The sequence below is a fragment of the Monodelphis domestica genome, chromosome 4 (assembly GCF_027887165.1).
Source record: "Monodelphis domestica isolate mMonDom1 chromosome 4, mMonDom1.pri, whole genome shotgun sequence".
In the NCBI taxonomy this organism is placed as follows: Eukaryota; Metazoa; Chordata; class Mammalia; order Didelphimorphia; family Didelphidae; genus Monodelphis; species Monodelphis domestica.
Genome location: NC_077230.1, coordinates 18472308 through 18486154, shown reverse-complemented (window position 1 = coordinate 18486154; position 13847 = coordinate 18472308). Strand labels below are relative to the sequence as shown.

Here is a 13847-nt window from a genome sequence, read left to right as displayed (position 1 = left end):
ATATATGTATATATATACATATATATATATATACACACACACACATCTTATCTCCCTGGTTAGAATCAAATCCATTTTAAGGCAGGTAGTTTTGTCCTGATTCCTCAGTCCTTTTGGCAGAGTGCTGGCATATAATGAACATAATAAATGAGGGCTGATTGATCTACTGGTTTAATGTCTCACTGATGTGACAAGAAATTGAATTATTGATTAGGTAGGAAAAATCTAGATAATAGCATTATTTAGCAACCTGGGGCAACTCATCAAAAATAATTTATTAAGTATTTCCACCAACAGTCATGGCCTCAGGATGCATCTGATTTGAAGAGACGTCTCCTGAGACAATGGAAGTTTACAATTCTTATATACACAATTCTGGCTTTTGACTTGACTTGTTCTGTGACAAAAAGAAAATAAAAAAGGGCTGACATGGGTTCAGTGAACATTTTTTATTGAATAGTCAATTAGTATTGATTATTGCCCATAGGCATTATGAGTAAGAGGAAAGAAGGAGAAAACAAAGTACCTGCTCTGCAAATATGAAGGCATGGACAGCAAACAACATATAAGTAATATGAATCAACAGAGAATGTATATTCAGGGAAGGCAGGAAAAGATCATGATCATGAGGTGGGGTTATTTACAGAGTCAGAGGCATCATGGGGTGTACACTGAAGGCACGAATCAGGAGAGATTCCTGACTGGACAGCCAAATAGCCCTGTGACCTCTTGAGCAGGTCGCTTCCCTAATTTGGATCTTCATCTGCACAATAAAGAGGCTGGCTGAAGTCTAACATTCCTTTCCACTCTAGGAGTGGAGACTAGAGTCTATAAGTCTACTTCATGAGTCTAGAGTAGGTAGGAGAGGGAAGAAGATAGCAATTAAGAAAATCAAAAAATGGTCACAAAGGTAGTGAGAAGCAAGGCACAGTGAGAGAAATCTGAGAGTAGCAAGCAAGAAAATGGAGATAAATTTGATGGGAGGCTTTTAAAGCCAGGTAGAAGACTTGATGGCACAGACAGAAGAAACAAAAACAAAAACAAAAAATCTATTTTCTAAAACTGGGAATCTAAGTACTTCTGATTCCCCCCAAAAGGAAATATGCCATATTGTCTGTGGGGCTTCCTCAGTTTCTCAGGAGGAGCCCCCTTTTATATGCAAAGAAAAGAGCAGCTGCTGAAGAGAAGACTGTAGATAATCCAATCAGCCTCAGAAGTCCTGGCACAGAAGGCAAGTTTCTCTCCAAGAAGGTGGTGGTGATTGGCCGGGCTGGCACATCCTAGATAAAAGAACATTCTATATTAGTTGTGGGACAGGTGGAGGAGAGGACTAGCACTTATATCACAAGGTCAAAGGATCTAGAGAAAGAAGAAGCTTGTATTGTCCATGGCCACAGAGGTAGCAAGGGATATAAAAGGCTCAAATACACCAGTAGGCTTAGATGCTTTCCCCTCTTTGGATACTAGTTTTCACACCTGTAAAATAAAACATTGAACTTTGTGATCTCAAAGAGATCCTCCTCCTATTATTAAGAGGGGGTTCAGACGCATGGTGAGCCTCCTCATTTCCAGCACAGGATCTTTCTGTCTCTCCTTGTCTCTCTTCTTTCTCTATCTCTGTTTTTCTTGAGAATTTAATTTTTAAATTTAGTTTAAATTTAATTTAATTTTCTTGGAATTTAAAAAATATATGTATATCCTTATTATTTGTGTGAGTACATATGTAGATCTATATCTACAGACATATTTACGTAATATATAAAACAATAAACATTCACTAAGCCCCTATTATGATCAAGGTGCTAAGTACACAAAGTACACAAAGGCAAAAATGAAATAGTCTGTGCCCTCAAGTTACTTATATTCTGCAGCAGATGACACTATATTCATCGATAAGTATATCAAATTTATGAAAACAAAATAATGATTGTTTATCATTTGCTTGCGAAGAGGACCAACATGATCCTGAGGTGACATCTTGGCTTGTAACATGAATTGAATTTAAGTGAGGCAGAGTTCACAATGTTATCAGATTTACTCTCTCTTCCAGAGACATCCCAAGACAAAAATCAGGATGACTGGGATGCAGTGGATGACCTTGGCTTCCATGTCTGACCCCAGAGCACCTGCTTCAGCCATCTTCATGGCTGAACCTGGAAAGGAATTTGCTGTCATCTGTCCATTCCACCATGCCATGTCTTCACCCCTAACTCACTGATGGGTCTGGGGCTCATTGGTTACCCCCAAACTAGTTTAGTCCATTGGCCAAGATGTTTTACCAAGATGTGACCTCCCCATGTGTTATACTTTCTTAGAGCCACAGGAGAGAGGTGAGTACCAGGCAGGCACCAAAGGTGATTGAGCAGACTTGAAAAGGTATTGGCAAGCCCTCACACCAGAGGTGCTCATTCAAATATGGCCTCCTATACCTGTTACCCTTGTGACCCGGTACAATTCACTTAACCTCTGTTTGCCCCAGTTTTCTCATTTGTAAAATAATGATAGTAATACCACCTACTTCCTAGGGTTGTTGGGAGTACCAAATGAGTAACAAATTTTTGACATATATGACAAAATGAAATTCAAAGTAATTATTTCAAGGAGGTAATGTTCTCATGAATATAAAAATTTAAAATTGCTTGTCAGAGCTCTACCGTTAATGAATTTTATTGAAAAATCTTTGAACTTCGTTATCAGTTTCAATCTGTACCATATTCTAAAGTAAGTTTAGATAAATATATGAATATTTTTAGCTTTTCCCTGTTTAAAGGTCTGCTTCTGGGTCACCATACTCTGGGTCTTTCAGTAATACCATTGCTGAGTCTGTTTCCCTAGAAGATAAGGAAAAAGGAAAAGAACCTCTATGTTCCAAAATATTTATAGCAGCTCACTTGTGGTAGCAAGGAACTAGAAACTGAAGAGATGCCCATCAGTTGGGGAATGGCCAAAAAAATTATGGCTTATGACTACAATGGAATACTACTGCCCCATTAGAAATGATGAACAGACTAATTTTTTAAAAAAACTTAGAAAGAACCATGCAGGATAAAGAATAGTGATATGAGTAGAACCAAGAGAACATTACACACAGCCACAGATTTAGTACTTGAAGAATAAATTGTGAATGTTACTTCCAGAGAATGAACTGAAAAATGGAAACATGAAAGACCTAATTTATATATATCTTGAATGATGCCTTCTATGGGGGAGGGAAAAGAGGAGCTGAGAGACTTGTAAATAAAGACTATTAAGAAAAAAAAAAGACTTGTGTCTAAACCAGAGACAGAAATAGGAAACTAAAAAAAGCAAACAAATCAATATTCTGATTCTTAATAAATAAGCACGTAGCCATTGGACCCAGGCCTTTAATGACTGAACAAATTTTTATGGTAGCTTCCTCTTAATCTTTACCAAAAGAAGAGACCTAATTATTTTTGAGTCTTTTTCAGATATGGAATAGACTAAATGGTCACTGAATTTCTTTCTAACATTGAAATTCTTTGATTTTTTCTGTGCATGAATAATTTTAGTCTGTATTCACACTGAAACCTGTTTATTAGTTCCATCATTTGACTTGAAGTCATTCTTTTGTATGTTCAAGGGAAGGACACATTTTTTACTTTCATTCTAAAGCTCTTCTTCAATAATGTTCAGCATCTAAGTAGTCTATTTGGACCTGATGGCAACATGAACTTTTTGGAGGAAAACAGTCATTTCAGATTGAAGGTCTCCCTCTCTGTTTACTTGCATTTTTACTTTCAGACACCATTTTCTGAAACCTTTCTAGTTTTTCCTCATCATTTGACATCATACAATTCAAAAAACCTTAGTGTCTTTTGTAAAATTGGAGATTTTGCTAAATGCTTCTTTTGAAGATCATTTCGAAAAAACAAAACAAAACAAAACAATAACAGTGGATAGAGAGTGTTGGGCTTGGAGTCCAGAAGATTTCAGTTCAAATCTGGCCTCAGACATTTACTAGCTATGGGACCCTGGGAAAGTCATTTTAACTTGCCTGCCTGATTTGTAAAATGAGTGTAAGAAAGAAATAGTAAGTACTCTAGTATCTTTCCTAAGAAAGCCTCAAATGGTGTCACAAAGAGTCTAAAACAACTGAACTGGCTGAACAGGAATTAAATAAGACTGATCTTAGCTCTTATCTCTGAGGTTCTCCTCTATTCAGAGAAGAACCATTTTCCCCCTACTGTTTTAACCTTTTCTTTTCTGACTTTTTAGTACATTGTGACAAAAACATACATAACCTTCCCACTTCCAGCCCCATGGTATTAAATGGTAAAATATTCATTAATTGAACACATAAAGATGGAAAATTATAAGGTATTTTTTTTCAATAAAGGAGATTTATACTAATGTCATTAGGACATCTGATTACCATGAACTATCACCTACCAGAGATTCTGGTTCTGGCTTCCAAATGTCCTCTTCTGGAATTTTCCCCATAGCATGTAGTACCTGAAATGAGAGTATTTTCTAGTGAATCACACTAATTTAATTTTGACTTGTAAACCTGCATTAAAGGAAAAAGAACTCACTCATTTCCCTCATCTAGCCTCCCTCTCTGGCTCTTTTCCACAGTAAAGGTGTTATTTGGCCAATCACTGAGTCATCTGTTCATCTGTACCTTTCCTCCCCCCCCCCCCCAACCCCCAAGTAAAACAAAAAATTATCTTCCTCTGGTTACTACATACTGTTTCAAAGCCAAGATTTCAACACAATGCACCAATGGGGCAAATTTAAAGATAAATTATAAATAAATGTATTTGTAAAAATGTATAAATTGTAAGTTGTTAGTAAAAATAACTGCAATTCATTTTTTTCAAGAGTATGTAAAAATTACAAATTCCTGTGAAGCAGTTCAGAGTTCTTTGTTCTTCAGTGTTCTGAGTTTGAGTTGGAGGCTGGGGAAGAATCTGCTGACTGGACCTGAGACCCTGGACTGGGTGAGACTTCTTAAATCTCTCCCTTTGAACTACCATGTGGGGTGAGTGAAAAAGGCTGATTCCTTCCCTGGATTTTCTGAAGGGACCAGCCTCAGGAGAAACCTCCCCTCTTGAGAGAGGCTTCATGACTGAAACTCTTGTTTTATTCATCCCCGGGACCTTGGCTCAAGGCTGAGGACTAATTAGTCCAGCTTGGGTTGAGCCAAGGGGCCGGAGCAAAATACTGAGTGTGAAGGTTAGATATCTTACCCTTTCCTCTCTGATTTTTTTACTTTCACTCTTTCTATATTTTATAAATAGATTACCATAAAAATTATTGGGAATTAAGTATTAATTCCTGGTGACCGTACTCTTAAATAATTTAGTACAACCATTGAATTTTAACCCCCAACAATTTTCCCGCTTACATTCTGCCCCTTACAAGTGAGAGTTTAAATTGGTCCCTGCCTTCCATTCTTCTCTCACTTTCTTAAGAAACTCATCTTAACCTGTAGACTAATATTATCCATGTATTTAATTAGGCATTTCCTGGACTGATTTCCTGGATTTCAATTTGGGAAGTTATTGTCAATAGTGTGATAATTACAAGAAAAAAATAGCATGTGATAACTATTCTCTAATTACCTCAAGAAAAATGGAATTTGTTGGTTGACATTTAAAACTCTAAAGTGTTCTCCTCTTGTGGAAGTTTAAGCTCTAGAACAAAAAGAGTTCCAAGAGGGACATGGGATCAAATAGATGGTTTTAGATATTATAGGTTGTTAAAATGGATACATAGTCTTCGAAAAATAACATATAAAAATGTTGCTTATAGTTTTATGTTTCATATTTAAATTTTTTGTTCGCAGATGTGAATATTTGTTTTTGCTAGTATTTAGAAAAAAAGTGGAAAGTAGATTTTGTTTAAAAAAAAATAGACATTGGCTCCCTTCCCATACCTCTCTAGCTGCCCTCTCTCCTGCCTGTACTGCTCCTTCCATATATCCACTCCAATGTGTAGCAGTTTCTGTTCCGGCAAAATAAATCCTGCCAACTGGCTGTCGAAGAACCCTTGAAACCAAAGCAAAGAAGAGAGAAAAAAAAGAGTAAGTCGTGTATTAGAATTCCAAAAACAAATGTTCTCTTTATGGAATGAGCTACACTGGCCATATTCCAGTAACCAAGGATGAAAACTTGCCCTCGCTTCCAGGGCTATGTAGGGCACCCAGTACAAAAAAGGAAACTTAACAAGCACTAGTCTCCGTTGCTTGGAGTTGTTCTTCAGTCATGTTCAACTCTTTATGGCCCCATTTGGGGATCTGCTGACAAAGACATTGGAGTGGTTTGCTGTTTCCTTCTTCAACTCATTTTACAGATGAGGAAACTGAGGCAAACATGTTTACCAGTTTAATTAATCAGGTTCTGCAATTTTCTCCTTCCATAGTCTGAAAATCTTCTGAGGTTTAATAGGTGGTCTTTAGGGCATCGAGGGGGCACAGTAGATAGATTCTGTGCTGGGTCTGGAGTCAGGAAAACTTATCTTCCTGAGTTTAAATTTGGTCTCAGAAACATTTTGTGTGTGTGTGTGTGTGTGTGTGTGTGTGTGTGTGTGTGTGTGACCCTGGGCAAGTCATATAACCCTGTTTGACTCACTTCCTCCGCTGTATGAGCTGAAGAAGGAAATGGCAAACCACTTCAATATCTTTGCCAAGAAAACCCCAAATGGGGCCACAAAAACAATCAGACAATAATAAACAGCCTTCATAAACTGCTGTACTCATAGCAAATTATCCCACTGAAGAGCCTCTCCCAACCTAGGCTGGCTGATCCTCACAGGAGAGATACATAAACCCATCCAAGTTTTGCCAACCTATCATAGGATTGCCATATTATATTCTGATGGTAGAACCCAACGTCACCTCCACGCCATGATTAAAGTCTAGAGTTAGGGGAGGAATATGATTAATAGAAATGAAAAACAGCAGACATATGATCACAAAAAGATGATTTCTAATATGTTTCTTGTTGTAAATAGATGAGATTTGATATATCATTTTGCTCCTGGATTGACTATATGATGATATCTCAAATTCTTCTGACATAAAATTCCTCTTAAAATATGCATTCTATTTCCGCTCAAAGGTTGTGATTAGTTAATACTAGCCTCAGTCTCCTCAGCTAAAAGAAAAGATATCAACATGCTTACAATCTAAGGTAAAAAAAAAAATAAACTCTTATAACCTTTGAACCTGCACCCAAATAATGATTCAAATCTAATTCTGTCATTTAGAGGGCATCGTCCTAAATCTAGAGTCTGTACAGTTTGGGCTCTTCATCTTGGGTCCTGTCTCTCTGATTGTGGCTTAAAGCAAGTTAATAAACCATTTTATGTCTTGGTTTCTCCATCAGTGAAAATGCAATAATAAATCAGGGCTGACATTTTCAAGAGGATGTTTTTAGCAGTGAAAGTGAATTATATGTGGAACCTTGAGTGTTCAACTGATTCCTTTCTCCCAAGGAACACATAAATAAGAGACAAAGAATTACTTTCCAGTATCAGGATGGATGGTCACTTCCTTTACTCAGAGGAACCAGGAATATATCGACAAAAAAGACTTCGATTTCATTGTCAACCTCTGACTAGTTGTTTCCAGATGCTGGATTTAAAGTGGGGGGTTGGGTAATGGCACCCCACAAATTGTCATTAAATTAAATCCATTAAATGGCATTTTAAAATTAAATTAAAGCTTTAAATTAAATTAAATCTATATTTTTCTTCCCACATTTTATTGCCTTTTCATCTTTTACCATGTCCAGTCATTGTTTCCTAGGGTTGGATTGAAAAAACACATGCACTTGTCTCCTACCAAAACACATGAGAATGAAAGTTGCAAAGCAATAGAAAGGAGGCGAGAGAGAACTCAAAAATAAAAGAATTTTAGAAAGAAGGTAAATTTCAAACTCGCTATCTCATTTATTCCTGGCTTAGAGTATATCCATTCTGAGGAAGGTTAATATCAAACAATGGTTCTTGTTTTTGAAGACTTTTCTCTCCTTTTAGAAAACATTATAAACAATATCTTTCCCCCACAATTAAACAGAATGTTTTCCATATATATGATATTTATATTATAATAATGTTTTGACACTGAGTCAAGAGCCTCAGTTTGATATCAAGAAATAAAGCTTCCACATTGCCAGGATGGTCACTCTTAGCAAACTAAAAATGGTTTCATTCAGAATTTTTTAAAAATCTGCTTTTTGATCATTTCTACCAGTTTCTCATAGATGGGCAAATAAAACAAATCCCACGTTTTCCTAAGTCATTTCTTCCTTTGTTTTTTTTTTCTTTCTCTTTAAGATCCTTACTTTCTGCCTTAGTAATAACATTTAGAAAGAAGGGCAAGAGGTAGGCAAATGGGATTAGGTGACTTGTTTAGGGTCATATAGCAGGAAGTGTCTGAGGCTGGATTTGAACCCATCTCCTCCTGACTCCAGGCCTGGAGTTTTATCCATTTTGCCACCTACCTGCCCCCATTCCTTTGTCTTTAATTTTGTTTCTTATGAATTATTTATGTTAAGAATTCCTCAGGACCCAAGTCTTCCTTAAATTTATGCAATAATGACAAACACAGCTTGTGATATGATCATAAATACTCCAAACAAAATCATGATTTTGATGACCTGGGACCTCTGAATGAAAGAAATAATTTTCTGTTTCCTGAGAACAGCAGTGGTAGCATTATGGTACCTTTATTTCTAGGTATGATATGAGGCTTTCGACATGGTAATGAAACATGCAGATGATTATAAAACACAAAGAAGGTATTCAGGTTAATTGGAGGGGGAAAAAAAGTAGAGACATTGAAAAGACTTTCAAAAATCCCAAATTCCAAAAATCAGTAGCAAATTTCCATAGAAAACCACTTGGAGAAAGGGAGCTTCAGAGTACACTCTAAGGATGCCTTGCACATAGCAGTAGACATAGCTAAATGCTTGTGAAATTGAAAGCAGAAACAAACAAAAACTCTCCAGTGGTTCGCCATTGTTTCCTGAGGTCTTCCATATCTAGTCTCATCTTCCAGCTTTATTTTTTTATGATTTTCTTTCACAGACTGGAAACCAATTCTACTGCTCATCATTCCTCATTCTCTAGCCTTTAGGGCTTTCATACATGCTATCTCCCAAAGCTCAAATGGAAATTCTTCCCTTCTTTTAAGATCTGACCACACAGCACATTTACTATGAAATATTTCCTAAGACCTTCATCTATGTTGGATCCTTTCCTATTGTGAAACCCAGGTGCCATACTGGTCTCCCTTAAACCATTATCTGTGTATCTGTTTTATTTTATCTGCTAGATTATAAACCCCTTGAAGGCAATGATTTTGTTTCATTTTTTAAATTCCTACCATTTAGCCCAATACACTTATACATAATAGGTATATTGTTTGTTTAACTAAAGAAAAAGCAGCAGTAGCCTGCCAACAAGAAGCAAACTTAAAAACCAATTCTTCATTTATTTATTTATTCATATATGTATTTATTTATTTTTAAACCGTTCTGTCTTAGAATCAATACAAGGCAGAAGAATGGTAAGGGGTTACAGCTAGGAAGTGTCTGAGGCCAGATTTGAACTCATTTTCTCCTGATTCCAGTCCTGTGTTATAAGGAAAAGTTGTTAAGTAGGAAAGTGTGTAAGTTTGCAAAACAGGAGAGTGACATAAGACAAGTAGGAAAAGATTCTGGAATTTTGAAGAAAGGGTTAGACTGGTACTGAGGGGTTTTCTGTCTCTCTGGAGGGATCTGGGGAGTGTGGCTGCTTTTCCTTAGTGACTGATCCTATTCTTGTTCCTGTCCTGCTTGCTGTCTTGTCTGAGCAGAACCTGGTGATCCTGACCAACTGTCTGCAGTGATTGTGAGACCAAGTCTGGGTCCCTTTTTGGATCCAGGACCTCCCTGGGTCCTATCAAGCTTACACAGACCAGCACCTTAATACCAGCTAAGGGGGGTTTTAGTTGTAGCTCAGCAAGAACAGGGACTGGGGATTTTCTAGGAAGAGAGGAGAGGATTAGTGTAGAACAACCACTCTGAAGACTCTCTGTGAAGAGACATTAGATCCTTGGGGTATTAGTTAGGAAATTAGCTTCTAGCCTATTCTCTTTAATTAAACCCACTTTCCCATTTTACTGAGTGGTCTGTGTGTGATCTCAGACTGGGCTCTGCCCTGGTAAGAGTGTTGACCACAGTCAACTTACTGACGCTGGCCCAATACAATCCCATCCCTAAAACCCTCTCCTTTTTACACCTGGCATTCTATCTCCTGAGCCACCTAGCTACCCTCTTATTTATTTTTAGTGTCAGAAGTCATTAAATGTGCTTTAATATTGCTATTTACATGGATATTTTAATCAGTACCATTTTAGAAAGAGTTGATGGGTTACAACCTGTGACAGGTTTGCACATAGGAAAAGTGCCAGGCTGAAGAGCTTGTGGATCTGCTCACCTCGATGGGGGAGGGGTCCCAGGAGGTCTGAAATGTTGAGAGAAATCAAAAGATTCTGACTGGGATTTCAGTTGGATATCGCTCTCGACCTTGAGAAGCCTAGGAGGAGAGATCTGGCCAAATCTTTCTCCTGGAGATATCCATCTCTTTCCTCTCCTGGTGCCTGGATATTCTCACCCCCCCCCCCCCCCGCCCCCATTCCCAAACTGAAGGAAGATCTGAAGAAAGACATTTGAGCCTTTGTCAAAACTGTGTCCTGGGTCTGAATTGTGGCCAATGGGCCAAACCCAGGGTCAGTCAACCTGACTATGTCTCAGGGGACTCAGGCTGCCAAAGCCTGAGTTTCCCCCAAGATTGAGGAGGGAGGGAAAGGGGTTAGTTAAAGGGACCCCCTTTTCCCCATTTCCCTTTCCCATTCTTTTCCCTGCTGGCCATTCCTTTGTATTACGCTAATTGAATTAATTTACATTAAAGAGGTTATCCTTTCCCAAATTTGAATCAAGTGTGAGTGGAACAGCTCAAGAGGAAGAGACATCTTCCTAAGAAGAAACGTTTTAGGCTTTAGTAGTGGAGGGGGACAAGAACCAATGTGTGAGAGTAGCCATATCTGAGGAGAGAAGGCTGAAGGGGAGAATTCTTCAAACCCCTTCTCCTTTCTCTGAGCCAAACTTAAACATCAGCTGTCTCTCCTAGATCCTGTTTCTTTTACCACCCACAAACCTTCTCCATTACAAACATCAACAAAAACTTAAAACTTCTAAATATACTCACTGACCAATGGAATTATTATTCTTTTTAAAAATTTTAATTTTATTGATTAATTAAGAAAAAATTCCATGGTTCCATGATTCATGTTCTTTCCCTCCCTTCCTCCCACCCCCTCCCATAGCCAAAGGGCAATGGAATTATTATTCTTGCAAACATGGTAAGAGGTATCATGGGAACCTTGAAGGCCATCCTTGTGGTCAAGAATAAAGAGTGTAATAGTATCAGCAATGCCTATGCTCAATTTCCCCCTCCATGGGGAAGTTTCTCTGATGCATCTTCCTTCCCTGCCCTTCAGGCATCTTCCCCCAGCTCCACCCTCCATGCTTAATCAACATGGACTGAGCCTAGGACAAAGCTGTTCCAGGGATATGATTAGCACCAGTTTCTTTGATGAATCTTGGTGGTGGTCTTCTGGCTGCGTGGGGAGGCTAGCTGGCTCAGTGGATAGAATTCCAAGCTTAGGATCAGGTTTTGAATTTGATCTATGACATTTCCTAGCTGTGTAACCCTGGGCAAGTCAGTTTAACTTTATTTGCCTAGTCCTTGCCTTTCTGTCTTAGAGTTGTTATTAAGAGAGAAAGTTAAAAAATAAAGTCTCTGGCACAGGGAGTCTTAGTCTTTCAGATGTGGTGGGTACTTAAGACCATGCAAGTTGGCATATCTTGATGATCAGAGATATTTCCAGATGGGGAGGAGGTAGGCTGTATCCAGAGAACCTAAGTCCACTGGACCTTTGTTGGATATCCTTGCTATATGTTAGGACAAAATAATTCTTCTTTGTTAAATGTTCAATGATTTACCACTGCCTTGTTCTGTTTCAACATCAAACCTGAATTAAGAGGGTGTTGGAGTTAGAAGTTGGGTCTCCAACTCATGGGTTAAAGAACTGGATAATAGACATGAGTAGTCACAGGCAACAGACTTAGCTTCTCCATTCCTATAAAGTACGAAGAATTGCCTTTTGCATGGATAAAAGGAGTTCTTGACAGCAATGAAACTGGGTACCAACCATACCACCCCCTCAACAAGAAAGACCTGAGATATTTTTTAATAATAAACTATCACAGCAATAGAAATGTAATTGGTCTGAATTCCATTGACTTAAAATAGAAGAAATAGAACTTAGATCCTACTTTATGAGAATATTGATGAGAAATGGATAAACATACCAACATGATCTTAAAGAGAATCACTTAAAGAGACCACTCCAAGACTTCTATAGTTACAGTTTTGCTTAAGTTTCAAATACAGTACCTTCCATACTGAGTCATTATCCCTGGGGGGAAATAAGTTGTGTAGCAGCCTCCTGAGTATTGTTCCTCACACCAGTTCTTCTCTTCATAATGTACTGGCTGTAAGACAATTAGGACAGTTTGGAAGAAAGTTGAAGGAAGACAATATCAAACACTATGCAGTAGCTTCTTTCCTAAACAACCTTATTTTAGAATCTTAGAGTTCTCATTCTCTTGCTCTTAAAAGTTTGGGCTTTGGACACCAGATAGAAATGTCCAAGTATAGTAAAAAAAAAAAAAAACAGAACAAAACCTTAATAAGAAATTATAAGTTAGAATATGTGTGATGCATTTACATTCATATATTAGTTCCTATTTGCATAAGTTTCCATTTCCCTTTTTACAAGTTTTCCCTGTTAATGTCTATTTCCTTAAAAAAAATATTAAAGAAGTATTTACTTTTTAGTAGGTTGGGATTCTAAAGGATCAGAAAACTAGGCCAATGTAGCAAGAGGGTGTATCTACCTTGCAGGTGTGAGTAAAGATTTAAGAGATAACTCTGCAGTGGGATTAGAGTGATAGCATCTTTGTGTTATGAATTTTAGATTTACTCTACCCTGCTTAGACTAGCAATCAGGAATGTATACACCCCTACTTAAGGATTAAGTACTGAGAAGGATGACCTATGACAGATGTGCTAGCAAATGACAAATCAGAAACAACTGACAGACCCCCCTGGGCTGTCCTAAGTCAAGCTTAAGCTATCATTGGTACATGTGAGACACAGGAAGTGATGTAAAAAAAAGTCTACATATTCGTGTCACTTCCTCTTGCCGGTCTCTCTCTCTCTTTGGTGGCAGAGGGGTTGAACTCGGGGTCTCTCTCTCAGAGATGTTGGGTTCGACTAGCGGTGTGGCACGTGGCAGTGTTTTGGCATCTTGGCGTCTTGGTGTGCGTCAAGTGAGGCATCTTCCCTGAGCTCTCTCAGAGTTTAAGCTGATTCCTTGTTTTTTTTTTCCTCTACCTTTCCTAAAACGCTATACTCCTAGGAGGCCCCTCTTCTCAGAGGAGGCCTTGTGGCTGCAAGCTGAGCTAGATTAAATCTTGGAGGAGGCTTCACGGCTGAGGTTCTCTGAACTCCCCTTGGCTTAGGCTAGGCTGGAGAAATCTTATACCCTTTTCCCTCTCCTAATTAATTCCTTCCCTCTATATTAATTAAACCACCATAAAATTCCCAAACTGACTTGAATATTTTTATTGGGACTTGAATTAATCCCCGGCGACCATAAGTATAATATATTAGTAAAAAACCCCTACATTTACCCCTTACAGAGTGGAGAGAAGCTGGCATGAAATTTTATGGGGAAAAAAGCTAACTTTTTTTCTGGAAACATGGGCTGT

At 38.1% G+C, this 13847-nt stretch overlaps 1 protein-coding gene across 1 annotated transcript in view; it reads right to left on the bottom strand.

Annotated features, from left to right (window-relative positions):
• Window positions 1–434: 434 nt before the first annotated feature.
• Window positions 435–13847, bottom strand: part of LOC100027805 (amine oxidase [flavin-containing] B) — a 117732-nt gene continuing 104319 nt past the window's right edge. The window contains exons 12-15 of the mRNA XM_001377961.5: window positions 12469–12566; window positions 5900–6011; window positions 4411–4473; window positions 435–1280 (exon numbers count right to left, since the gene is read on the bottom strand). Of these exons, the coding sequence (XP_001377998.3) occupies window positions 1128–1280; window positions 4411–4473; window positions 5900–6011; window positions 12469–12566 (426 nt within the window). The 3' untranslated portion in view covers window positions 435–1127. The remainder of the gene's footprint in view (window positions 1281–4410; window positions 4474–5899; window positions 6012–12468; window positions 12567–13847) is intronic.